General features: G+C 41.5%; 1 protein-coding gene across 2 annotated transcripts in view; it reads left to right on the top strand.

Annotated features, from left to right (window-relative positions):
• DOCK4 (dedicator of cytokinesis 4) overlaps positions 1-27,026 on the top strand; it is a 364,976-nt gene that overhangs the window by 307,049 nt on the left and 30,901 nt on the right. The window contains exons 31-38 of one of the 2 annotated variants that reach the window (XM_074341022.1): positions 3,535-3,683; positions 5,419-5,504; positions 10,335-10,361; positions 10,506-10,601; positions 11,412-11,472; positions 16,356-16,449; positions 23,828-23,976; positions 25,632-25,718. In XM_074341022.1, coding sequence (XP_074197123.1) covers positions 3,535-3,683; positions 5,419-5,504; positions 10,335-10,361; positions 10,506-10,601; positions 11,412-11,472; positions 16,356-16,449; positions 23,828-23,976; positions 25,632-25,718 — 749 coding nt within the window. The remainder of the gene's footprint in view (positions 1-3,534; positions 3,684-5,418; positions 5,505-10,334; positions 10,362-10,505; positions 10,602-11,411; positions 11,473-16,355; positions 16,450-23,827; positions 23,977-25,631; positions 25,719-27,026) is intronic. The other variant, XM_074341023.1, reaches the window with a different exon arrangement.

Below are 27,026 nucleotides of genomic sequence, written 5' to 3'. Positions count from 1 at the left end.
TTCTGTCAAGAGAGGGAATCAGGCATGAATTTCCCCCAAAAAATGTTTATACGTTTGTACCTGTACTTGTGAGAATCATCTGCAAAGAAAAGAGCTTGTCCTCACTGCCATGGCCCACGTTTGGCTTTCATCGTTCTGCAAGGTTACGGTTTTCTTTCTATTTTTAGTGGAACTGACACTCTTGCTAAATATAAAATGGGCTCTTTCTTCTACATTTGCAAACACAGCATCTTGTAACTGCTGTAGAAAAATCAATACTTTCCTAACAGGCTTCTCTGTGTGCATAAATATAAAACCCCAACAGCCCAAGTAGCAGGTGCCCTAAATACTTCAAAACACAACCATGTGGCTGGCAATTTGAGATGGAGGGAATAGACTAAATCTGCAACTGAAGGAGAAATCATTTCAGTGAAGTTTATTTTGCTGTGGCCGTACATGGTTTGCTCAAGATTGTGCTTTGCTGGTGGGGTAGGAATGACATTTTCTGTGGAGGAGAGCTTGTACAGGTTTGCAGAGTCTGTGTTCCCAAGGTGTGCTTTCAGCAAAGAAGGCTACACTCATGCACTCGTGCACCAGGGGTTAAGTGTAGGTGTGGCTTCTCCACTGTCAGTAGAAAAAAGGCTCCAAAAGATAGCGTAGGGACTTCGGATGGTGATGGAAGGAAACCAACTATAAATGGCATGTTTTAAGATGGTGGGAAGTTTTCATATAAGCTGGGTTTCGGATTAATTTAAGGAATTGTCGTCTGCCTTTGTTAAGTGTGGTAAAGGCATTGCGATTCTGAATTGATAAAAATGTCCTGCCTGTGAAAGATGCTTACCGATGTATGTACACGTAGAAGGACACGATGTCTCAGACTTGGCTTAAAATATCCTCGGGGGAAAAATACTTGGGGTAATCGGTGAAACAGGATTGGCAGCAAATGTTGATATTTATTGAAGCTAGAGGATGGGTGTGTGGGGATTTGGTTTACTATTCTTTGTTATTTTGTGTACATTTGAGGTTTTTCATAGTAAAAACATTCTACAACGTGGCAGATCAGGTTGTAAAATGTCTATTCACAGAAGCTATTTTTGACAAAGAGACTCAAAAATACTCAAGCAAAGGGTTGTAAATAAAATCAGCACATGCTGACGGTGTTCATTGGAGAGGCCAAAGGGTGCCAGGCTCAGGGAAGATTCAAAATGGAGGTCATCATGTAAGGACTCTGCATTTCATTCCACCACCATAGGCATAGGAGAACCCTCGGGGCTGGCAGGAGATTCCATTTTGTTTTGTCTTTCCTGCCTCTCCCATCTCCCCTCCCCCCTACACACACACCCAAAAGCTGTGCAAAGGTTTGGTGTCTTATATAGTGTCAAGACCGCAAGAGGCCCTCCCAGTTTTCAGTCATATGCCAAGACGGCCTTTGTCCTCCATACATGGTTCCTGCAGTCCGTGGCTCGGGGTAGCACAGCATCTGTGATTAAACTTCGAACCCCTGCAGCCATCTCCTGGGGCAGGGTCATGGAGGAGGTGTCAGGACTTGCCAGCCTTTGTCTCTGTTGGAATCTCTTTCCCTCTCCTTCTCTTTCTTCCCCTCACTTTTCAGGACAGCTGGAAAAAGCATTGAGTGGGATTTGGCTTTTACAGATGACAGTAAGAGTGATTGAGTTCAGGTTGCTTCTACTTTCTGCTCTGACAAAAATAACTGAGGAAAGGAATTGCAAATGTTACCTGCTTAAAATCTGTATGTTGGGAAGATGGGGGAAATACAGGGAGAAGAACTGTGAATTGATGTTTCTGTATAGTCTGCCACAGTGAGTTTGTTGCTCTTGAAAGTATTCATTCTTTTGGAGGAAAAAATAAAAAAAAAGTTGTATTAATAAGGACGTTTCTTTTGATGAATAAGAAGGAGGTGTTCTTGTGATGAGGAAAACTGAGCAGTCCCTTGGGAAAGGTAAAATATTACCTGGGTGAAAAATAAAGGTAGGAAGCCAAAGGAATTACAAGCCAGTTTCTTCCTCACATGTGATGGGCATGGATAAGTAAGTAATTTAGACACGGGAGAAACAGTTAATTTTGATGAAACCTCAGAGAGAGGGGAAAGGATTGTGTGACCTCAGTGATGTAAAGTAAAAGGACTTTGAGATAGGCAGAGCCCTGCTAATGCCTCCATAGAGTTGAGAAAAAGGGGTGGGGGCCACATTCCAATGATGGTGGAAATCGCCCAAGGCACTTCCAGTCACAAAAACTGGTAACTTCCCAAACACCCACTGGGACTTGCCCATCTCTGAGCTCATCCATCATTTTTTCCCTTTCCAAATTGTTTCTTTCATATTCTCTTTCTTCTAAAAACCCCTCTAAAGTCAATATAAATTTAAACTCTATGTTTGCACCCTGGATTTATTATATATGTCCAAACCTGTGGCCACTGTAATGGCTTCTGGTACAGAAACCAAAATAAAACAAATTAATGGGAAGGTAGGGAAATCCAAAATTAGCAAGTAACTCTGAACAATATAATTTTATGTGTATTCGACACTTATGACAAAAGATCAAAGGTAGAAAAGAAAAATAAGGGGAAATTATCCTCTTTCATGAAGCGTGTTCCCTTCTGCTCAGCTCCCCAACTTGTTCCCCGGGTCTTAGACGGATGTTTCAGTATGACGCGCTTTCCGCCATGATGCTGATGGCGAGCTCTTGAGAAATCGTGCACATTCCATAGCACACAGTTTCCTTGTTATAAAAGTAGAAACTCTCAGAGATGTAACAGGTAATCAGGGCAATGGACTGAGCTCAACACTCATCTGCTAGATGAGATCACCTATGTTCCCCCCGACCCTCCACCTTCCTTTCCTGTGAGTTATTAACACCATACCTTTGAGCACTTGCTAATATACCATTTTGAGTTCACTATTGTTACATCGTAGTTTTTTCAGAAAATTGTTATATTCTTTTATTTTTTTTGCACTACCATTTAGATTTTGGTTTTGGTTGTATGTTTATTGTGTAAAATAAAACACAAGAACAATTATACAATACACACAGGAACCCCCTTTTTTATATATAAAAAAATCACCTGTAGTCTCACCACCTAGAGATAAGAGTAGGGGGCTGTCTTCTAGACTGTCCTACATTTTTTTAGATGAAAAATGTACGTACAGTTTTGTACCTTATTTTTCACTTAATTATATTGGAGAAGTTCACCTTCTTCAGCCTCATTTTTAATGACTGCATAAAACTTTTAATGTGTGAATATATAATAGTATGCATAACCAATTCCTGATGAGTTACATAATATTTAATTGTATCTTATGGCTTTCTTCATGTGAAAAAAATAAGTGCCTAGCTTTTTAATAAAAAATGATGGAGAAATATGAATCAACACACTGAAATTTACTGTTTACATATCTGCTTAGGGAAATTCTTTTCTTGCTTGGGGCGACAACTATAATTGAATATATAGCAATCGCTGAAACGACATTTTGTAATATCTTCTGAAATCTTATTAAGACTAAATATCCTGACATGCAACTATTCTATTCACTTTAGGAGAGCACAAACTTCATTTCATCCCTGCCCTGATTGGCCCCTTTCTAGAAGTGACTTTGATACCTCAGCCAGATCTCCGCAACGTCATGATTCCTATTTTTCATGACATGATGGATTGGGAGCAGAGGCGGAGTGGCAATTTTAAACAGGTAGGCGGGGTGCTCCGCAGAGCAGCTGAAAGAGTTTCAGTTCTCTTCACGCATCTCTGAGCTACCAGATTTGACTCTGAGATGGGAAATGAATACCGAACGAACTGTCAAGGGACCCAGATTCCAGCCTGGCTGGCCCACTCCCAGCCCTGTGGCCTTGCACGCCTCTCTAGTCCTATGTTCCTCCGAGTCTCTGGGAAACCTTGAAAAACCATTTCATTCCCTTTCAGCTCAAACCTTCTGTGACTTCCCGGGTCTGTGTTTAAGAACTGGCAGAGGCTCCATTTGTTCCCAGTTGGACACAACACAGGGGAATCAGAAGGTTAATGATTCTGAAAATCATTGAGCTCTCCGTGGTCTGCAGACTGTATTTGGTGAATGGCTTAGCTTTGAGCATTAGATGCACAGTGTGTTTTTATTGCTCTTTGCTTGAAGCATTGAGAATTAATTTCAAGGGGAAAGCAGTGGAAATTCTTGCAAAGGAAATTCCGAGGAGATGAACCTATCATTTCTCGTTGACATAGGTTCTTAATGGCTCTGCTCCAGTTATGGAAGGACAGCTGTTCTTATTACAAAACCAGATCTCCTAAGAAATCAGCCAGTTTCGCCATGCCACATCACGCAAGTTGCAGACACTAGGCCCGCTTTCTGTTCCCACAGTCACGGCACTCACCTGTGTGAAGGACTTGGCCTTCCTTTGTGCTCCTCCACATGAAGGCTTTCTCAAATCTTAGCAATGACCACCAACTCTACGAGCAAGCTGCGTGCACGCGTAGAACACTCTTGTTGCCAAAAGCATGGCATTTCACCTGTATCAATATCTACCTTTATTTTCAAGAAAGCTAATAGCTGAATGAAAGGCTATTTAAAAATTGTTGGGTGGGGGAGGGAATTTCCTTCTCTTTTGCCTTTATCCCCTTTCTGAGATTTGATTCAAAGGAATAATGGGACTAATGGAATAATGGGAATAATGGGGACTCCTTTGACAGAGTCCAATATCACCCTGAACCCCTGGTTACTGAGCTCCTTCTGGCCATGCTGAGGCTTTTCATTTTCTGTCTCTTCCACTGCCCCAACTGTGATTACCCGATACAAGTATTTCTGCCTTCCTGGTACTCAAGTCCTAAAGGATGCTGGAAAATATAAATGTTTTGACTACAGTTCTCAGGAAATACGTCTTTTCTCTCTCTTGCTGCTTATTGCTTACTTAGAGTATTTCTATGGATCTACCATCTGTACATGCATAGGGCCAGTTCTCAACTTCACAAAGATTTAGTGCAACCTCAAACTGCTTTGAGAAAGAAAATAGATATAAAACACACCAAAGATTGAAATGAGTGTGTGTGGCTATGTTAGTTTGCTGATAGTCCTATATATCTCTATATAATGATTTTTATAAAAAAAAGAAATTGGACTTGCCAGTTTTTACAGCTCCTAAAAAAAGAATTCAAACGTTTAAGCTGGGCTGCAAGCGTTTGTGTTTGAATCAACAAATAGATGTCTCTGGCAGCAGCCTGTGCTATCCTGCTGGGAGTTTGAAGTCAGGATGCCCCGCCTGAATTAGCCCCCTAGAATTCCAAGGGGGTGTCTACTACTAACCACAGCTGATAATGTCACTTTCACACACTTGACTGTGGCTTTTTCTCTTGCAGATGTAAATATGTTTCAGTTTGCCTAGAAATGCTACTTGCGAGGAAGGGGAGGGAAGAGAGAGTAATGTTTGGGTGTGTTTCAGGTGGAAGCCAAGCTGATTGACAAATTGGACAGCCTGATGTCAGAAGGTAAAGGTGATGAAACCTACCGTGAGCTCTTCAACAGTATGTGAGTAATATGTTTATCTCAGGTTGATTCTCTCCAGGGGTTTTGGTGTCAGTGCTAGTAAGCAGCTGAGAGCTGCAATCCAGCTTAGGTCTCACCGGAGGGCTTTGTCTTTGTGGAGTGTGAAATAAAGGATAATTGCCTAACTCTGGCGAATGGATCTTCTATTGATATTAGACATGTTTTCTTATTTTAATCTCTGATTAGGACAGGTCAGATGTTCCGTAACAAATCTCACCGTTTTCATGCCTAATAACTTTAAAACCAGGCTGCAAGATAATGATTTTAAATAGGGTAAAGGTGGGGGGAGGGGGTGTGGAGAAGGGATGTTATCATTGCTGTGTTGTTATGCAGAGCTTTCCGAAGCAAGATATCCTTGGCTGATTTGCTGTTGGGAAAATTAACCTCGTTTGCATCTGCTCTTCAACACTTGATTTAATTCTACAATACTGATTGCACTCGGCATTATTAATTGCTTCCTAAATGTTTATTAGAATATAACCGAAGCAAATCATCCTGAGTCGAAGCTGTGATTGGGATTTGGCTGGAGGATAGAGAAGGAATGGAGTGTTGTAAGGGGACTTTGAGATTGTTCTTGTCAATAGGATGTGGTCCTACGGAGTCCCAGGATGAATTGCTTGTACTAGGGTATTCACCCACTGCGCGAGCTCGCCAGAGAGAATACCCAGGCATGATTTAGTGCTTTCAGATTTTCATTCTAGCACTTGTTTTCTCTACAGCTTTCTGTGCATCTTAGTCGCTTTCAAACCTACGATACTTGTAAAGTGTTTCTTTCTGAAAGTGTTTCTTGTTGCACTTGGAAAACGTTTGCAGTGCTTTCAGAAGTGCAAAAACAATTCAGCAACACATTTTTCTATAACAGAATATACTTTTACTTGTATTTATGCCCAGGTATCCCCTAAAACTAAATAGAACTAAATATTAATGCCTTAGGGCTGACAGCCAAATGCAAACTTCTATAATTCATTTTATGATCATAAATTTAGAGCAGTGGGTCTATGAATATGTGTAGGTTTGAAAAGTATTATTAGTGACTGATAGATTTCAACTTGCCTTATTCAAAATCATTCTTGAAGCTTTTAAGAAAATCGTACTGAAAGGACAAGCCAAAAAAGGGTATATAGATTTCTGGTGGGGGCGGTGGCCATGGTGGCCGTGGGTGATAACTTCTACTCTTTGTATGAATCCTGAACAATGGCACCATTTCTTCTGATACTGTAATTAAACTGGAACTTGAAATCATTATTCACCAAGCCCTCATTCGTTCCCGTGTACAAAGCATCTGTCTTTCAAGACAGCTGGAGTTTAGCAAGAATTCTGATTAAAACCTCATCCGATACAATAAATTGCTTTTGAAAACTGCTCTCACTTCAGTTACTAGTCCTTGGTTTGAACAAAGAACTCAGATGAGAAAGCACTCAGTGAAATGAGTCTCTTGAGATGTGTGGTTAATTTTTATAATAAATTCCCAAGATTAATAAATACATAGCTCCATAGTATCTCTTATCTACTTTAATGGAGGCCAATAGCATGCAATTTGGATTGCTTGTGTATAAATAGGCCTTTGAAATAGCACATGTACCTTGGCATTAAAATCAAACCAACAATTAAAATATTAAGCATCTGTAATTAGAACTATTTTAAGGTGCCTGATTCATTCAGTGGAGATTTTTATTCCTTTGTTGATATTTAGCATATTACTAGAAATGTGACTATAAATATTTTTCTTTCATGCTTTTATGATCAACATATTAGGAATAAATGAAATCTAAAGCAATAATTATATACCATTACGACCTGGGCTCAGAGGAGAAAATGAAAATCTATCACTACGTTACAGGAAACAATCACGTGCTTTTTGACCATAGAAATCACAATGAATGTGTATAGTCGCAGTGAGTCACTGCACACCTTATGAATTAGGAACACGTGTTGTTATGGTACAGATTCTCATTTGTTCTCTGTAATTCGTGTCTAAAACTTCTTAACATTTGTTCAAAGGCTGGAAGCAGCGCAGGGCTTCCTGAAAATGTAAGACTTGCCCAAATGGCCTTAGAATGAGACTTTCCATTTGTGTGGTAACTTCCTTCCTAAGAACTCAACTCATCTTCCTCTGATCCCGACATTGTCTTTATTTTCCCCACACTATGTCTTTTTTAAATAAGTAGGGGTCTGGATTTAGTATTATTTTGATAATGCTGCAATTGTGGCTCATAGATCCCACACGATATATCGGAATAGAGTTCCAGAACTAAATTCTGCTTCCCTGCTCCACTCGTGTGTTCCTTTGGCTTTATATATGAGTCCCTCCTTGTGCCAGGCACCCTCCTAGGGCGGGGGAGGCAGCAGGGACTGTGCCCTTGGAGGGCACAGCAGGGGCACCGCCCACCTTGGAGCTTCTAAAGGGGCTTTCCGGAAGAAGAAACATCCATCTCAACTTTTCCCTGGTCCTTGGCTCTGGGTTGTCATGTGCCGCTCTGAGTAATTCATCAAGACTCCGTGTCAGTTTGCAGACCTTCCTTTGGCAACGACACATGTTATTTTGGAGACAGAGGGCTAGCTCTGTAACATATACGTTAGGTATCGAACACTTTTCTTTGGATGAAGAGGACAGGGCACAGACACAGTTGTTATTTATGTAAGAGTGACGGCCTCCACACAGGCCTGTTATGATACAGAGAGGGGTATATGATGGGTCAAGTCCTACCCCATCAAAATCCTTTCATGGAGTCGGAGCCTTCAGGACCAGGGTTTATCCCGCTGCCCGATGTCAGGACCTGTGTATTAGTGATAAGCAATCACCTTGCACTGTTATCAGATGAGTCTCCTGTGTACTCAACACGAGCACATGGCGTGATAATAAGACCAAGTGAAAATACCCCGTCTCACCCAAGTTATCTAGGAAGATTCTTCTCCTCATGAGGACAGTCTCCCCTTCTGCATTTGTATCAGGTAAACTGGGCAGGCAAGCTTCCCAACCTGGAGAACAAGCCTGGCAGTGAACGCAGATACGAAACTGGCTTCTAGGGTTGGTCCCCACATGGGGCTGTTGAGCTCGTCAGGGATGCAGGCTCTGCCTCTTTGCCTCTTCTTCCTGGACGGTTATGGAGCCCCGATTTCCTCCCGCACCAGCAGGCTGTGCGCACACGGTGATGGAACGCCGTTTTCCATCACCTCTACCAAGAAGGTAGAGATTTTCACTCTCTACCTTCTTGGCAAATGAAATCAATAATACCACTATTGTTAAAGTTTGTTTTTATAATGATCACTTCACTTCAGTTCCGTGTTTTTCAGCCTCTGAAATAGGTGTGGGCTGTCAGTTGGGGAGGTGTCTACATCATCCTGCCTTGCTTTGGCAGGCAGGTTTTCATTTGAGCACTTGGTTCAATACCAGTTTGGCGTTTAAGCTTGAAACAGGTGCTGTTGAGAGGTTTTTGATTTTTGGTAAACACCTTTTAGACAAACTACCGTGTTTCCCCGAAAATAAGACCTAGCGAGACAATCAGCTCTAATCATCTTTTAGAGCAAAAATTATAGTAAAATAAGACCGGGTCTAATTTAATATAATATATAATATAATATAATATAATATAATATAATATAATATAATATAATACCCAGTCTTATATTAATTTTTGCTCCAAAAGACGCAATAGAGCTGATGGTCCAACTAGGTCTTATTTTTGGGGAAACAGGGTAGAGGACCTTTGGTTAGGGCAAGCTACGTCCTTTTATATGCTACACAGTTCCCACCACCCCTCTTACTCTAGGAATTAGTTCAGAATAAACCAGAAGAACAATGATTGGGGATGATGCATGGGCAGCAGGTGAGGAGGAAAGACAGAAGTCTGGGCCCTGGAATGCCAGCAGCAAGAAGTGGGGAGAGGGGAAGAAAATGGGGAGAGGACACAGCCGTGGACCCCAGAACAGCTTTGACAAAACAGTTTTTGGTTTTAATGTTTCTTCTTCCACTAAAGCACGAGACACGATAGGATTAGATTGTCCTCGTAAGAAATGGTTTGTATGTTATTTCCGATACCAAGATGAAAGACAAAGATGGTTTTAGACAGAAATGACGATCATTACATTCAGAGGGGTAGGGAGGCTCCCTCCTATTGTCCTGCTTATGTTCTAACTTTTATCATCTGGGGAAAGTTCAGCCATAGAGGCTTTGCTTTGCCAAGTGTGTGGTTAATTTGCCAAGCAGCGGGCATGAAAATAAGACGGAGCCTAATTGTTCCGCGTGTTATTATTTTCTGTTTACATAGTGCCTCTGCTCCAAGGTGCTTAAGATCAGGGGGGAATGTAGGAGGCAAGATGCGGTTCGGTGCTTGTCATCAATCCTCTGTAACCACCACATAGAAAACCCACTGTGATTAATAACAAAATGAATGAAACTGTTGAGTGAGTGCATGGATAGTACAATATGTATTGAGTGGGCAAATGTTAAGTGAAAGGAAAAAACGCAAGCGTCATCCCGTCTGTACAAGGATTTTCCTGTAGCAGTTGCATTGCAGCAAAATTGCTTGGATGAAGATGCATTCCACTGAGAGGTAGGAAAAGATTTTTGTGCGAATAACGCAAGGTCTGACTTAAAAGTAAACTTACAGGGGACTCTGTTTTCACTGTCCGCAGTGATATTTGATGTGGCAAGGCGCGAGCCTGTTAGTGCAAGAGAGAAGCTAGGAAAAAAATGTCTGTGAGCTGTGAGGTGCTTGTCTATTTTGAAAATATGATTATATGCATGTGTTCTTATTTTATAACTTGGATAATCTGAAAATCAATTTGCTTTGTCAATGCTTCCGGGATTAGAATTCCACTATTTGGTCCCTATCCTAGGTAAGACATTGTTTGCAAATTGTGCTACTTGTAAGATGTTGCAGTGGTTGCTAAGGCATTTAAGGTACTGATGAAAGTAAAATGGTTGTCATGGTGACTGATAAAAATAAATGTTGAAAATGCCCTGGGTTCTTTCTTTTCCAGTCTACTAAAGAAAATTGAGCGGGAAACATGGAGGGAAAGTGGCGTTTCATTAATCGCCACTGTAACGCGTCTAATGGAGAGGTTGTTAGATTACAGGTAAGCCGAGCCCCACGTTTCCAGAGATGCTGCGCTCCAGTTAGAAACTCAGAGTTAGAGTGCAATCGACATTGCCCTTGAGTTCATCACTCAAAAAATTGATAATCTGACTGTGGAACCTTATGCAGTGAGACAATGGTCTCTTAACTAGCTGGTTCAAGAGTGTTTATTAGGGTTTTTCCCCCTGTCTTTCCTGTTTTGTTTCACAGTTCTTTCAAAATCTTAGTGATTGGATCCCTTATTATAGGGATTTTTTTTTGAGGGGGGGTGTTTAGATTCACCTATTAGAACCAGTAAGTAGATCCATCAATTTTAGGGAGAAGACAGTGTAACGGAGAATTGTACGACCATGCTGCATTCATAGACATCATTTTTTCATCCTTAAATTATCTAACCTGTTACAACTGTTTGTCCCCCTTAAATGCATGCTGTTTTTGTTTCATTTTAAGCACAAAACCCTCCTTCTCATTGTGGATGGCCAGGCTTCCCAGTTCCTTCTCACCCACATCCGGAGGTGTATAATTGCACACCTTCCCTCCTCCTCTCCCTGCGCCCCCTGCTTTTTGAGAGGGAGAGCATCCACCTAGATGTGGAAAGCTCAGCAGGAACGGGGCTCAGGAGTCTGACACCCCCAGCTCCCCTGAGGCCGTGGAGCCTCGGGCACTGCCTCCAGTCCCCAGCTTTCATAGAATAGCAGCTTGCCTCTGGGGTCTGACAGCACTTCTTCCCCCCCCCCCCCCCTACAAGAACATGCTGTGTTTGCCCCTAGGAAGGAAGTTCTGAGTTCTGACTATTGCTTTGTGTTTTTAGGGACTGCATGAAAATGGGAGAAGTAGACGGCAAAAAGATTGGCTGCACAGTTAGCCTTCTGGTTAGTAAATGATTCCTCTTTTCCTCCTTCCATCCTAACCTTTGTTTGTTTGTTTTTTGCAGAAGTACAATGTTTTGTGTGGTTTTAATCCACAATGTGTTTTTAATCTGGATGTTTCTTAGAAGAGTTTAGAAGTGTTTCTAAAAGAAGCAGAGTGAGCTCTCGGTTAAATTAAGTCTCAGAAAATTACCAACGCAGAGCAAGGCAGGATCCACCCACCCATGGCATTCTAGTAGCCCTGATGGCGACTGCTGAGGTCCCACAGTGGTGCCCTTCATTTTCCTGTTGCTTTATCAGCCTGGGGGCTTCTGTTGCTCTCCTAGGAAAAAGTACAATGTCCACCATAGAGGAACTCTTACTTCTGTGCAGACAGTTTCTTTCTGTCCTTCTTATATTCATTCTACATTTTCATAAATATTAGTGGTCTCTTCTTTGTTAAGCCAATGACAGTTTTCTGTTAAACACACTAATTTTCACTCTCTACCTTCTTGGCAAATGAAATCAATAATACCACTATTGTTAAAGTTTGGATTCTAAGTAGGATGGCCGTATAATTTATCACCCGAGGAGGACATGTTTGAGAGTAAAACTACATATTATGTAAGGATAACAGGCTAAACCACAACTGTCCTGGGAAAACTACGTCTGTATTGAAACGTCTCATAACTAACTATGACATTAAATGGTATTCCCACCACAAGGCAAAAGAATGATTGTACATTTTAGACATTCATTTTTCAGGTTTTAATACAGGGTAAGTTGATGCTTTTGATAATTTCCCCCAATCAGATTTGAGTATGGGAATATCTGACTGTTTCCATTTCTAAATGTGTGAGTACCATGGTTTCCTTGTCTTATTGTGCAGAATAGATGAAATCTCACCGTGCGTTCTAGTGCCTGTACAGATATCCTGCTGGTTTGACTTTCGCACGGGCTTCATTGTTCTGTGTCTGCCTGCCCCTTCCAATTGGGTTCTGATTCCGTCTTGTCCTAGGTCATTGGCTTCAGGCTTGTTTTGTTTTGTTTATGCCCCTCCCAGCCCCTCCTCAAAGCTCAGGACTTTCACTTTCTTTTCTTTTTTTTTTTTTTTAAGTTTATTGGGGTGACAATTGTTAGTAAAGTTACATAGATTTCAGGTGTACAATTCTGTATTACATCATCTATAAATCCCTTGTGTGTTCACCACCCAGAGTCAGTTCTCCTTCCATCACCATATATTTGATCCCCCTTACCCTCATCTACCACCCCCTCCCCCTTACCCTCTGGTAACCACTAAACTATTGTCTGTGTCTATGAGTTTCTGTTTCTCATTTGTTTGTCTTGTTCTTTTGTTGTTTTTGGTTTATATACCACATATCAGTGAAATCATATGGTTCTCTGCTTTTTCTGTCTGACTTATTTCGCTTAGCATTATAATCTCAGGATCTATCCATGTTCTCACAAATGTTCCTATTTCATCTTTTCTTACCGCCGAATAGTATTCCATTGTGTATATATACCACAACTTCTTTATCCATTCATCTATCGAAGGACATTTTGGTTGTTTCCATGTCTTGGCCACTGTAAACAAAGCTGCAATGAACATTGGAGCACACGTGTCTTTATCTCTAAATGTTTTCAGATTTTTTGGGTAGATACTCAGGGGAGGGATCGCTGGGTCAGGACTTTTATTTTCTTATGACTGTCGTTTTACCCGTGTCCCTCCTTTATTTTCTTGCCCCACTTCTCTTCGTCTCTGAGTACATACCACACCCACCACTTCTGCCTCATTTCGAATTTAATGGTTACATCTCCACTTCTAACAGAATTCACTAAAAATAGTCAGACCTGAGCATCCTCTGTCACATCTGGTGACTCACTTTCTTCTGTAAGTTTTGTCATCAGTTACCGTGGGCAGTAAGGCCCATCCCTTGGGCCAAACTCACTGCATCAGCTTCTGTACCTTTCCTCTTAGCCCTCGTTTCTAGCTTTCTACACAGGCATTCTTGCGTTTAAATCTCCTGTGTTTCCCCAGTTTTATGGCTAGCTTTTCACCGCAGTGAATATTCTTAGCCTAAGCTTGTACGTCCATTTTGGGGGAGGAAAACCAAGTTCTCTGTAAGCTTTAGATCTTCTCAGTTTCTCTCCTTCTTCCTGGCTCTGGGCAAAAAATCTCATAAGTCACCTCAAAGGGAAGCCCTTACGCTTTTCCAAAAGAATATTTGTTCTACTGTCTCCGTCCTCTTTCACAGTGCCTTCCATTTGAGGTAAACAAATAAATGGAGACCCGAAGTTCACTTCCTCAATTGGGAAACCAGAAGAGATCATTTTCTCCGATGAAGGAGTTATTCCTCTGTCCTAAGTGTGTTTAGTCTCCCAGTGGGAATAAACCAGTGGCCCCTAGCATTCATCTGAAACGAATAACTTACCTGCTAGCTTTGCATGGACCGACAATAGTCCTTACAAAAAATGTTACGTTTGAAAGTTCTAATATCAACTAGCACAAGAATACTTATTATTAAAGGACCAAATGTATAACATTGGAGCTAATCTTTCCTGCTTCTATTCCATATGGAAAGTTCTGGATGCTTTCTAGCAGCAATATGGTTCTCTTCAACTACTCACTTCCTCTCAGAGATTTTTCTTAATGCTGGAAAGATAAATTCAGGATTCTCTTCAGGAGAGCTCTGGCTTTCTTTACAGGATCAGAGTTAAACTGTAGTGTAAAATTGGTAAAGATGCATAATCTTCGACATGACTAATGCTAGGAAATGTAATTATTGTTTTGTTCTTTGGGTCATAAGTTTTGCCAGACATATGTGAAATATTCTCATCTGATGACAGGAGAGGTCTTTTCTTTCTTTCTTTCTTTTTCTTTTTTTTTAAAAGAACTATTCATTTGCAGAGTGAACGCTTATTTTGTTCTCCAAGAAAGCTGCTTCTTACCAGAAAGCTATTAGAGCAAATCATCCTTTAATAATGTAAAAACCTGCTGTGGCATTGTTAGACTTGTGTTGATGGTACAACAATTCTTGCTAATTAAAATGATTTGGGTTATCATGAGAGCTGCGAATAGCATTATTTACTTAACTTTTTAAAGAATGCCGAGATCTACAGGACACAAGAGGAAAGACGGGAGTACCACAGTATAAATTTGAAAAAATATGTATTTTTTATACTCAACTAAATGTCAGTATCTCAAGGTGAGAAGAGTCCTCATGTTGAAGAATGGCCACCTGTCAGGTAGTATCCAGAAAGTGCATTGACAGAAGGTCCTCAGGCTTCAAGCTCAAGTACAATTTAAAGAGCCACACTGGTGACGTTAGTCTGTTACCAAAGTAGATGTGGCATTTAAAGGGATGTTATTCTTATGGTATATATATGTGGTGTATACAAGGTCTGATGATTACATTCGCGAACTTGTTGCATCAATGTTGCTAACTTTTTTTTATATCATTGGGATTATTCATTATGAATTTGTGCCAACTAGGCAAACAGTTAACCAAGTTTACTATTTGGAAGTGCTGAAAAGGCCGCGTGAAAAAGTTAGACGACCTGAAGTTTTCGCCAACAATTCCTGGCTCTTGCATCACGACAATGCACCAGCTCACACAACACTGTCTGTGAGGGAGTTTTTAGTCAGTAAACAAATAACTGTATTGGAACACCCTCCCTACTCACCTGACCTGGCCCCCAGTGACTTCTTTCTTTACCTGAAGATAAAGGATATATTGAAAGGAAGACATTATGATGACATCCAGGATATCAAGGGTAATACGATGACAACTCTGATGGCCGTTCCAGAAAAAAAGTTCCAAAATTGCTTTGCAGGGTGGAGTAGACACTGGGGTTGGTGCATAGCTTCCCAAGGGGAGTACTTCGAAAGTGACCATAGTGATATTCAGCAATGAGGTATGCAGCACTTTTTCTAGGATGAGTTCGTAGACTTAATTGTCAGACCTTGTATAGGAGATATATATATATATATATATATATACATACACACACGCACACATATATATGGTATGTATTATATATATATGGTATATATACATACCATATTAACATACCTTCAAAGCCAACATAATGACATAATGTTTTCTGGTAACTCCAGTTAAGTTTTTGATAACTAATATTAAAATATTTTAGTGAAGTTTAGTAAGGTCAAGATATATTTTTTTGCAACTAAATAAAATATTTTCAATAAGCATGCCTCTATAATAATTTGAAACAAAATCTCTTATTAATCCCTTTATGTTTTGGAGATAAACTAGAAGCATTTCAATTCTAGCACAAGTAACAAACTCCAAATTACACCCTCACAATAAAGAGCTTTTTCATTTACCCTCTTTCACATGATTCTTCACGGGGAGAAATGCCTTTACATTGTTTTTACTCATCCTTACATGTATACCTTAGAGATTTTTTTTTCTAGAGCAAAAATGTGTTTGAAAGTTGAAATTAAAGAAACCATCCTTTAAAAAAAAAATTCAAAATAATTAACTTTAAAAAATAAAACTATCCTTTGAATATCGCTGATTAAATTTAATGAATGGGTTAATCTGTTACATATTTTACTGCTTTTTAGTTGAGTAGGCTGATTGCCCATTGGCAGTTAAACTAACAAAAAATAATAGACAGTTACAAAAGAAATGTGAATCAGTGGTAATAATACCCCACAAAAGTCTCTAGCATATCCAATCATTTCTAGGTCATATTTAACATAGATAGTGTTGAATTAAAACCATGTCACTGAGCCTCCTTACTGAATGTTTTTAAAGACGTTTCCATGAAATAATGCATCAGTTCTCTTGGTTTAAGTTGTGAAACTTCAGCAGAATAAATGGCGGATGTCTGCAGCCCTGACTGTTGAGAAACTCTCACACTTCTGCTTGTTTTTACAGAACTTCTATAAGACTGAATTGAACAAGGAAGAGATGTATATACGCTACATTCACAAACTCTATGACCTGCATCTCAAAGCACAGAACTTCACAGGTAATTCTGTCTTCTGGCGCAGGATGGCAGAAGTGGGCTGGACACCGGTTCTTAAACGCGATAAGTCCTCTCCTTTTTATAATTAGGGCCGAGCACTCTGGCATTTCTAGTAAAAGTGAAATGTGTTTTTATGTAATCGGTCTGTCTTTTTGTTGTTTTCTGTTTCCCAACCTTCATATCAGATAAAAGAAGAAATTTATTTTTAATTGAATTTCTTTATGTTTCTATGTATTTCATTTATTTATATATTTATATCTGTGTGTGTAGTGTTTTAGAGGTGGCTTTTCTGGGGTTACAAAATACATACCTAACTTTACTTAAAGTGAATATTTTACTACTTTAAGTTAAATGTGGGAACTTGACAATCGTAGAGGTCTCTTTATACTCCCCACTTTGTGTCATATGCACTACATCTACATACATTGAAAACCCCATCAGATAATATCATAATTGTGGCTTTCAACAGTCGCACCTATTTGAAAGAACTTAGAATAAAAATAGTCTATTATATTTACTCAGATATTTATCCCTTTTGATACTTTTTCCTCATTCATGAAGTTCCCAGTTTCCCTCTGATATCATTTTCGTTCAACTTAAAGAACTTGTTTTAGTATTTCTTTTAAAGCAGACCTAGTGGTGAAGAATTATCTTTTGTTTGTTATTTTTTCATTTGAAACTGTCTTTATTTTGCTTTCATCCCTAAAGGATATGTTTGCTGGATATAGAATTGTATGTGGACAATTCTTTTGTTTCTGTACTTTTAAAATGTTGTTCTGTCTTCTGGCCTTTTAATGAGTAATCTGGGTCATTTAAATTGATCACATGTATGTAACATGTGGTTTTCTCTGGTATTTTCAAGATGTTATTTTTGTTTTTCAGCAGTTTGATTATAATATCTATGGACATGGTTTTCTTTAAGTTTATCCTGTTTGGGTTGGCTGAGCTTCTTGAATCAAGAAACTTCTTTACCAAATTTGGGAAATTTTCAGGGATTTTTTCCTTAAATATGTTTTCTGCACCAATCTTTCTCCTCTCTTTTGGGACTCCAATGACATGACTATTCGACTTTTTAGTATTGTTCCATAAGTTCCTGGGGCTCTGTCCATTTTCCCCCCATTATTTCTTCTCTCTGTTGTTCAGATTAGATGATTTCTGTTGATCCACTTTCAAGTCCTTTAACTGTCCTCTGTCCTTGCCATTTAGCTGTTGAGCCCTTTCAGTGAAATTTTTATTTTTGTTATTATTTAGTTCTAAAATTTTCATTTGGCTATTTTATTTTTTTTAATAGCTTCAATTTTTTTGCAGGAACTTCTGTCTTTCTGTTCAAGTGTTCACTTTGACTCCATGGCGCATGGTTATAATAGCTGCTTGAGGTAACTTGTCTGTAATTCCAACATCTGAATCATCTTGGGGTGGGCATCTGTTAATTGCCTTTCCCTTTGAGGCTTGTTTAGTCTTCCTGCTTCTTTGAATGTCAAGTACTTTTGAATTGTATCCTGGACATGTTGAATATTATGAGTCTCTGGATTCTGTTAAAATCCCGTGGAGAATGTTGACGTTGTTTATTTTAGTGGACAGTCAATCTAGTTAGTCTCAAAGCTCAAGCCCTGAACCACCTTCTGAAGGTTGTGATCCTAATGTTTGCAAAGGATTTCAAAGATCTTACGGTACTTTTCTGTCTTTCCTGCATGTGTGTCACCCGGGGGGAGTCTGGGGCCTAGACAGGGATCTATATCACCGTTCATTTCTCAGAATCGTTTTGTTGTTGAGTCTGATCTCTTCAACATATGTGCAGGTTGGGAGTGAGCCCAGGGCATCATCCACAGATTTTTAAAGCCCTGTCTCCATCATCCTTCTCTCGGTGATCCTGCTCACTCTTCAGATCTCCCACGGGCTTCTTTTTCTAGTACTCTGGCTTGATCAAAGCCCAAATACTCAAAGCCGAGGCTTGATTCTCTCCACACTATAGTGCACCGCTTTACAGCTGGCCCTCCTGGGGAACATGCAGTGAAAATAAAAAGGCTGTGGAAGCCGCTGCTGCCACTGTGATTGCCCCCAAGTCACCACTGCAGTTTGTAATTTTGCACCTAGGATCAGAGTTCCTAGGCCAGAAAAGTCAAATATGCCCCATCCCACAGAAGGTCCTCTTCCCTATCCTCTGACTAGAGGAGCTCTTCTGGGAGTTTTTTCCTGCTATTCCCATTTGCAGTTCCAGGACACAGGGTAGTCTAAGCCAGGAGAGCCAAGAGGCCAAAACAATGCAAACAGAGACTGGCTACAGATGGTCAGTCTTGCAGTAGGGATTTTCCGACTCTTCCTTACCCTTCAGAGTTGCCAGTGGCTGCTTTATGTGTTCTGTCTAGGATTTCTCATCGCAATCAGAGGGAAAGATAGGGCGGGATGTGCTTCCTCCATTTTAACAGAGCCAGAGCCCTTCCACTGGATCGAGGTGGGAACTACAGATCTTGGTCTTTCACCACATGACCCTTCCAAGGAACCCCTGCATTGTGGCCACTCCCTCAGCTTTAAGAGACCAAAGGCGTCCTTTCTGAAATGACTTGTTTTCCCAGAATTGAAGTATGCATGCCTCCAGCTGTAGTTCTCCTCCATCCATTAATAGCATTAGGCTTACTCAGTCTGGAGATCTTGACATTGTCTCTGATATGTCTCTTCTTACCCTCCCTGAGGGAATCGTTTATGATATCCTGTTGATTTCGCTTCCTAAAAATCTCTCACCATCAAAGAAAAAATTTCCTTTCTTTGTTCCTTCTTTCTCTGCCTCAGTTGGGCCTTTATCATGTCCCACCTGGACAACATCTTACCTATCACCACAGCAGCAGTCAGCAAACTCAACCAGCAGACCAGCCATCTGATTGTGTAAAGAACATTTTACTAGAACTCAGCCAGAACCACTTATTTACATGTTGTCTGCGGCTGCTTTTGTGCTACAATGGCCAAACTGAGTCGTTACAACAAAGACCACATGGCCTGCAAGGCTAAATCATTTGCTGTCTGGCCTTTTAAGAAAATTTTGTCAGCCCCGTCTTCAGCTAGAACTCTGTTGTCAATTCAGGTGTTCTACAAAATAAAGTTTCTACTCTTTATTCAAAGCTCTTCATAACTGAGCCAGCACCTATCTATTCAGCCTCCTCTGACCATTTGTTCTGCATTCCTTCTCTTCCCTCAGGACCAGCTCCTTTATCATCTTTTCCATGAAGTCTTCACCTTGCTGGGGTTCTCTGCCTTCTCTTTCCCTCACCAACTCCGTGCTCCACCACCCAGCTTTCCTGGGCTGAGTGGATATTTCCAGTTCCTTTCCCATTGCAAGTTTTCAGATGTGCATTAAAGCACTTATCATATTGTTTTTATTAATAATTGTATATAAGGTGTGTGTGTATGTGTGTGTGTGTGTGTGTGTAGATGGGTAGGTAGATAGACTGACAGAGACGTCGCCTATTAAAGGGTGAATTCCTTGAGGACAGAGATGATGTTTTCTTCTTCTTGGTCTTCTCAGTGCTTAGAATATTGCCTGGCAATATGAGATTTAAATAAATGCATCACTAACGAATGCAGTCAATTAAGTTTTAACACCTGGAGAGCAGACTTTTCTCCTTCAATACTGGTAATTCCTCCATCTCTAAGGAAGTCCCCATATCGCTTTGCATAGATGTGCTGATAGTTTTAAATAAATAGACTAAGATTTTTGAGATTATTATGTTGTCTGAGAGTTTAAATCGTCATTGTTAAGTAGTTACTAGCCAAATTCTGAGCAAAATGGTGAACCTACTTTGTTTATCTGGCGGGGGGATGGGAGGGAACCTAGTAGGTTTCTTTTATTTTAAAGCCGATAAAAAAGGAAATGAAACAAGGAACTGAGGATGAGCTCTTCCCAATACATAACAGTTATATTTTGGTTATCTGAAACAAAGTCCAAATCTATCTGATTATATTCTGGAAATGGGTAAATCTTTTTTTCTTTAATTCATTTGCAGTTTTTATGTTCCCCAAAGTCATAAGAAATAACTCCTTTTCCTATATAACATTTTTTTCATCTCTTCTTCCCCATTTTTGTGTGTCCTTGGAGAAAGTGAAATTGATGGAGAAATTTTTCTATCATTATAGGATTCTGTTTAAATGGCTTAACCTTTTGCAGCCTTTCTCCACTCCTGAGTCATTCCTTCTTCTCCGATGTTATTGCATCTTTTGTCACATTGGTGTCTTCACTATGTGCTTCTCAAAATGATGGAATGAGATGGCCCACAAATACTTTTTAAAAGGTTGTCTGTTGGAAGTTTTGAATGTGGTTCATTCTTTCCTCTTCAGTACATAATATTATCTTCGGAAGATACAGAAGGATGAATATATAACATATTACAGTAAAACACCTACAGTTTCTAATGTTTTCAAAATCATCTTCAGTAGTCCGCTGTGTTGTTCATACCTGGAAGGCATATATGTTTTATTTAATGAATATTTTCTCCGGCTTCCTTTACACCCAGATACCTATCATCATTTTCTTGAATCAAATTCTAAAACACGTGTAATTTGTCTTCACACCTTCCCATATTACCAACCAGTCACTTGTCAGCTTCCTCTGATGGCCTGCCAGTACCTACTTGTTTTCCCACAAATTCCAGGGGCATCTCACCCACACCTTCCAACCTCCCTTGGACCATCCTGGGCAGTTATGATTTAGAAAACAGTTTGGGGACTAGAAACCCTTTATTGCCATTAGTTTCCTTTTTTTTTTTTTTATTGTGACAAAATGTACATAATGTAAAATTTACTATCTTAACCATTTTTAAGTGTATAGGTCGGTGGCAGTAAGTACATTCATACTTTTGTGCAACCGAAATTCATTTCCAGAACTTTTTCATCTCCAGAACTTTTTCACCTCCCAAAACGGAAACCCTGTACCTATTAAACAATAACTTCCTGTCCCCTTGCTGCCCAGTCCCTGGCTACGATTATTCTACTTTCTGTGTCTATGAACTTGACCTTCAGTGCCCTTTAAGTCACTGCCTGTGGTCAGCTGCAGGCTTCAGCTGTGGAAAGACTTCCCTCCGTCCTCCTCCTCTTTTTCATGTAAAATGGTCAGTCTCCAGGATGCTTTCTGAGTGCTGAGGTGCTGGGGATCTGAGAGGTAACGATGGGAACCCTGGAGCTAGGTCAGCAAGAGAAAGTGGGAGTTGTTGGGCAGCCGTGGGGCAGCAGGGCGCAGCCGAGAGGCTGAATGAACGGGCTGTGAGGGCCTGTGGGGATGCGTGCCCAGGGTATGTGAGGGCAACCACAGTTCGTTCAGATGGCAGGAGCCGAGTGTAGATGGAGGAACAGAGACACTCATGGGCTTTTCTGCGATGCTTGGCATTTATTCTAAGGATAGATGGGGAATTAAAGGTCAGGAAATGATCTTCGGAGTCACAGAGAAAACTAGACGTCTACTCAGAACATAGCACCATTCTTGGCCCGTCAGGAGCAGTTTCACACGGTGTCACATCAGCTCTGTTTCCATGTCCCCCCGTTAACCGACACACTTTAGCGGATACTCTGTCCCTCATACATTTGGTCTCCACGGGAACGAGGCTGGCCAGTACCTGAGCACCAGAAGGCGCCTCTGTCCCTGTGGAGCTGCCATCTTACCTGGCTGCCTCTGCATCGGGACACATCTGCTTCGGTCATCAGAGCTGGTGCTGGGGTCCGGAGGCTTCACTGTGGGGGCTGGAAGCCCCTTAGAAGAGACAATGGTGGGCTCCTTCTTGCCTGTACTGTGTGGAGGGACAGTGGTCAGTGGAGAGGTTAGTGGGGACCAGATCATGGCCCACCTTCTCTGTCCCTTTAGGAAGCCGACTTGTGTTCTGTCAGCTACTGAAAGTCGTTGGCTGGTTTTAATCAGGGAGCAAACAGATCATTTTCATTGAAGAAAGATCATACAGGTAACAGTGTACAAACTGAATGGAGGAGGTGAGAGACTGAGGGTGAGTTAAGAAAGCTTTCGCAACAATCGTAGAAGCCAGGAGCTTGAGCTCACCAAAGGCAATGGAAGAGAATGAAGGCCGGAGCCTGTCTCACAGAACTGCTACACTTGAGAGGCAAGAGGAAAGTGAGGGATCCAGGCCTGTCTTATTAGTGCTATATTTTATACATTGAGAGGGCCGCATAATAGTAGAATTACCATGTTACTTTAGAGCTCTGTATGTGGTTACACTTAAGAGTAAATGAAGAAAAAGAATCACCATTTATTGATATTGTGTTAAGAGCCGCTATTATATCTTTTGAGAGACGTTTGGGGTGGTAGTTAAATGGACTAATAACGTAAGAGTCTGTCCATTTTATTCAATTTAATAAATGAGTTGGCTATCACAATGTTAGAGGGAAAATATAGTCCATCAATGACAGTGAATTCCTTTTCATTTTCGTGACCTATTTGGCTGTATTTATGGTTCAGGGAAAGAAGAGACCTACAGAATGGCAAGAATTCTACTAAAATAGTACCTGTCAATTATGCTTAAGCCTATAGGTCACCATTTCCGCATGTGTATACAGAAAATCACCCCTTTGTATGTTTCCCCAAGAAATCCCGACCACACCAAACATGCAACGATGTCAGCAGCCATTGCTGAAGCTCTGGGGACCCAACCAGGACAGTCGTGTCACACAGCTCACAACAGTTGTGTTTTCCTCCCTCCCTCCCTCCTCACACACAGACACACACGCGCACACACTCCTCATTCATCTCTTCTGTGCTTTCTGAGGCCTCGTCTGTTGCTTGTTTTTTTTTTCCATTTCTTCTCACCCTCATCTTTTCTCTGGCATCATTGCCACTCCTCCTAAATTCTGCCTGTACCCTGACCCTTTCCCCCAACACCATTTTCAGATATTTCAGCCTTTCATTATCCAGAAGAATTTAGCTACCAGTTTTGGTTTCTTAAGCATGCCCTTTGGATGACGCCCAAAGTCCCACTTTCAGGGCTGTACCAGCGAACTTCCCGAGTGAACAAACGCGTGTTGTCCCTGTATCGTTGACCCAGCTACAAGTATTGTTTATTATGCCAGTAGCATACGGGCATTGTAGGAAAAAGAAAGAAGGGACGGGAAGAGAAGGAGAGAGAGAGAGAGAGAGAGAGAGAGAGAGAGAGAACATAAATGAATGAATGAATGAATACGGGAAGCCAAAAGATTAGATACAAATCTCTGCTAATTCCAACTTCTGGGGAAGTCATCATTCATTAACCTGCTGTTGTATAGATGCTGGACATTTTTCTTCAATATCACAAAATACAGGAAGTCGTGTTTTCTCCGATTCGCCACCACCCAGCCCCATGTGAGGGGAGGTTGTTTGGAGTCCTGTCGTGATCACTGTCTCCCACTTGACTTTCAGAGGCCGCCTACACCCTGCTGTTATACGATGAGCTGCTGGAATGGTCGGACCGGCCCCTGCGGGAGTTCCTGGCATACCCCATGCAGACGGAGTGGCAGCGGAAGGAGCTCCTCCACCTGACCATCATCCAGAACTTCGACAGAGGCAAAGTAGGTGGCCTCCGCAGGGGCTTGCGTTGTTGCTCACCTCCCATGCCTTCTGGTTCCTTGGTGCCACCTCCTCAAGTAGGGCCTTCAGATTGCAGTGTGCACTAAAAACACCCAGGAGTTTGTCGCAGTGCAGGTTCCGTGGCCCCGCCCCCAAGTGTTCTGCTTCTGGCCTGGGGCAGGGGTTCTGTGGTTGTAATGAGGATGCCAGGAGATTCCTGTGTGTGAACCATAGGCCACACTTTGAGAAACAGTCGTCTAGAGGTCTTGACACCCAGGTATTTTATCTGAAACACCATATATCACACCTCACTCACCTCCCCAAATGGGCTTGTATTCTGCCCCATTCCACTTCTCGGTCATGCGAAATAAAAGAAACTTGTCTAAAGAGTTGTGTGGCGTCCCATCGTACACGTGGAGATGCCGTGGTACTGAAAACCTGGCCCAATAATGCTGCTCGGCATGCTGCTCCCCACCCCACCCTCTTTAAGGGCTCGCCGCATTCTTTAAAAACGTGTGTGAACCTGACCACAGTTATTTATTTGATTTGAACACTTGGCTGCTTTGGTGACACGTGCCTTAGTTGTAAATGTGTGGTCCAAATTGCCCAAGTTAAACAGAAGATTAAAATACAATGTCGTTCTTTTACTAAATGTAATTGAGTACATCTTAAAAATTGATGCAAGGGGATTGCTTCTGTCCCATCATCCTTTATTATTTATCTAGCTACAGTGACATATCCTTATGTTAATAGCAAGGAAATCAGTGCCTTCTGTCCTCCTGGGTGATGTTTCCTCCTCGGGGATAAGCTGTTACAAAGTCTCTGGCCCTTCCCCGGGAGTGCTGAGTCAGGGGCCATAAGCTGTGGCCCGTGGGTCAAACAGCTCCCCACCTCATTCTGTCCAACCCACAATCTGAGAATTGCTTTCACATTTTTAAATGGTGAAAGAAATCAAAAGAAGAAGATCTGATGCGAAAACTGCATGACATTCACATTTCGGTGCTGGTAGATTACAGTTTTATTGGAACACCACCAGCCATGCTTATCCATGTCTATGGCTGGTTTCGTGCTTTAACGGCGCAGTTGAGCAGTTGTGACACAGACTGTGTGGCCCACAAAACCTGCCATCTGTACAGTCTGGTCCTTTGCAGAAGTTTGCTGAGATTTGAGCTAGATCAAGGACTTTTTGCATTTCTGCCAGAGTAACCAGCTGGATTAAACCCTCACAATTTACAGGAGCGATTGAGCCAAGGAAGTAACCCAGTGTGCCGGCTGAGGATAACTGGGCTTTAGGGGGTCAGTGGTCAGTCCCCACTCAGCACTGAGGGCCTGTTGACTCATCTGCTGGGCCACAAGGGAACGGTCGTTATCTTGGGATGATGATTCTGAAATGGTACCAGAAAAGGTTGTTTCTGCACCGTGTATTAATGGCTGTGGTACTGGATTATCATTCCCACCTTCCTACAAACTTTTAATCATTTCCACGTGAATTGCACGCTGTTTTCGTGCTTCAAGGTGCAGTGGTACTATTAAAGGTCGGCTATAAAGATGCAGAAGTGAGGTCTGTTGATCTGAAAGCAGTCACACCCTGACCTCTGGGTGGAAGCACGTAAATGCGGTGGGATCCTTAACAGTCATCTTCCTCGTCTGTCCACAGTGTTGGGAGAATGGCATCATCTTATGCCGGAAGATTGCAGACCAGTATGAGAGTTACTATGACTACAGGAACCTGAGCAAGATGAGGGTAAGTCTGCATGCCAGTCAGGCTGTGGCCCCCCTGCGTGGACGAGCTTCCCAGTGTGGGTCTACGAAATTCACCCTGTGCTCATCGTATGTCTTATAGGAAGCTGTTTTAAGATAAATGTTTTCCCCTGAAGCATACCCAGCTATTCATACAGAAAAACAGCAAATTGCTCTGCGTGAGGCTTTTGATGAGTATACAGAAAGTGGGCCCTTGATCTTTGCTAAACACCACATCAGAAATACGCAGTCTAAGCCAGGATTAATATTTTCAGTTTATTGAGGAAAATCCCCACACTGTTTGAAGAGCTTCCCACTTGTACCCAGATGTCTGTAACAATATGCCATTCTTAGTCTGCACAGCAAAATAGTAGAAATGGCTCATGGACGCATTTTAAAATATTTTTGGGCTAAATTCTATAGGTGTCACCTTTCTTGAGCTTCAGAAATAGCTTTGTATTTGCTAAACCTAAACCAAGGTCTGAGTACCCAGGAGCTGAAGGAGTTTAATATTCTGTGTCTCTGAGCCTAAGGTTTTGTCCCTTCCGTCTCTCAGGCTTGGACAAGCCCTTCACACCCGCCCCATCCTTATTCTTTCGAATCATGACCACTTGGTGTCATCTTGTAATACTTAACTTCTTCAGGGTTCTAAAATTGGATCATCAGCATTCATATATTAAAAAAAAAAAAGATTACGCTGTTGCCTTTGGATTCTGAGCTGGCAGTTTAAGAGATGATATCGGAAACCTTTCACAGCTCATACGATCCCTTGCACCACAATCACTCACTCGGCTGGCGGGAGCGGGCCCTGCCCGTACACTCATGTAGTATTTCATGTCCGCAGTTCATCGACATTTCTCCTAATGTGAAAACCAAAGAGAAAAAGCCTTGTTTTACCTTCTGTATGTCATCCTGGCTCTGGCAGGCTCTGCAGCTTAATAGGAAAATGCCGCTGTGCTCATCTTGGCATCCTGTGCCTGTGACAGAAGCGAGGTTACAGTGTTTCCCCGTGAAAACCCCTGGGTGCCATAGTCACTAAGATCTTTATAAACCCTAAGCGTTACACTTCATGCCAACTGCTCTTCTGGGTGCTGTTACGGGGGTCGGGGGGAAGGGGATGCTTTCAAGTACAATATTAGTCTTTCCCTGGAACCCCTGGGGATGATAATACCATGAATGGGAAACCATAAGCTTTATGTGCATTGTTGCGCCACCGTTGTCAATGACACACTGAAGGGCTTTCAGCCCAGACAGCACTTTGTGCTCTGGGCCTCTTGGTTTGGTTTGTCAGTTTATCCCTGTCCGACCTGTG

The sequence above is a fragment of the Rhinolophus sinicus genome, linkage group LG09 (assembly GCF_036562045.2).
Source record: "Rhinolophus sinicus isolate RSC01 linkage group LG09, ASM3656204v1, whole genome shotgun sequence".
In the NCBI taxonomy this organism is placed as follows: domain Eukaryota; kingdom Metazoa; phylum Chordata; class Mammalia; order Chiroptera; family Rhinolophidae; genus Rhinolophus; species Rhinolophus sinicus.
This window is presented reverse-complemented; position numbering and strand designations above follow the sequence as displayed.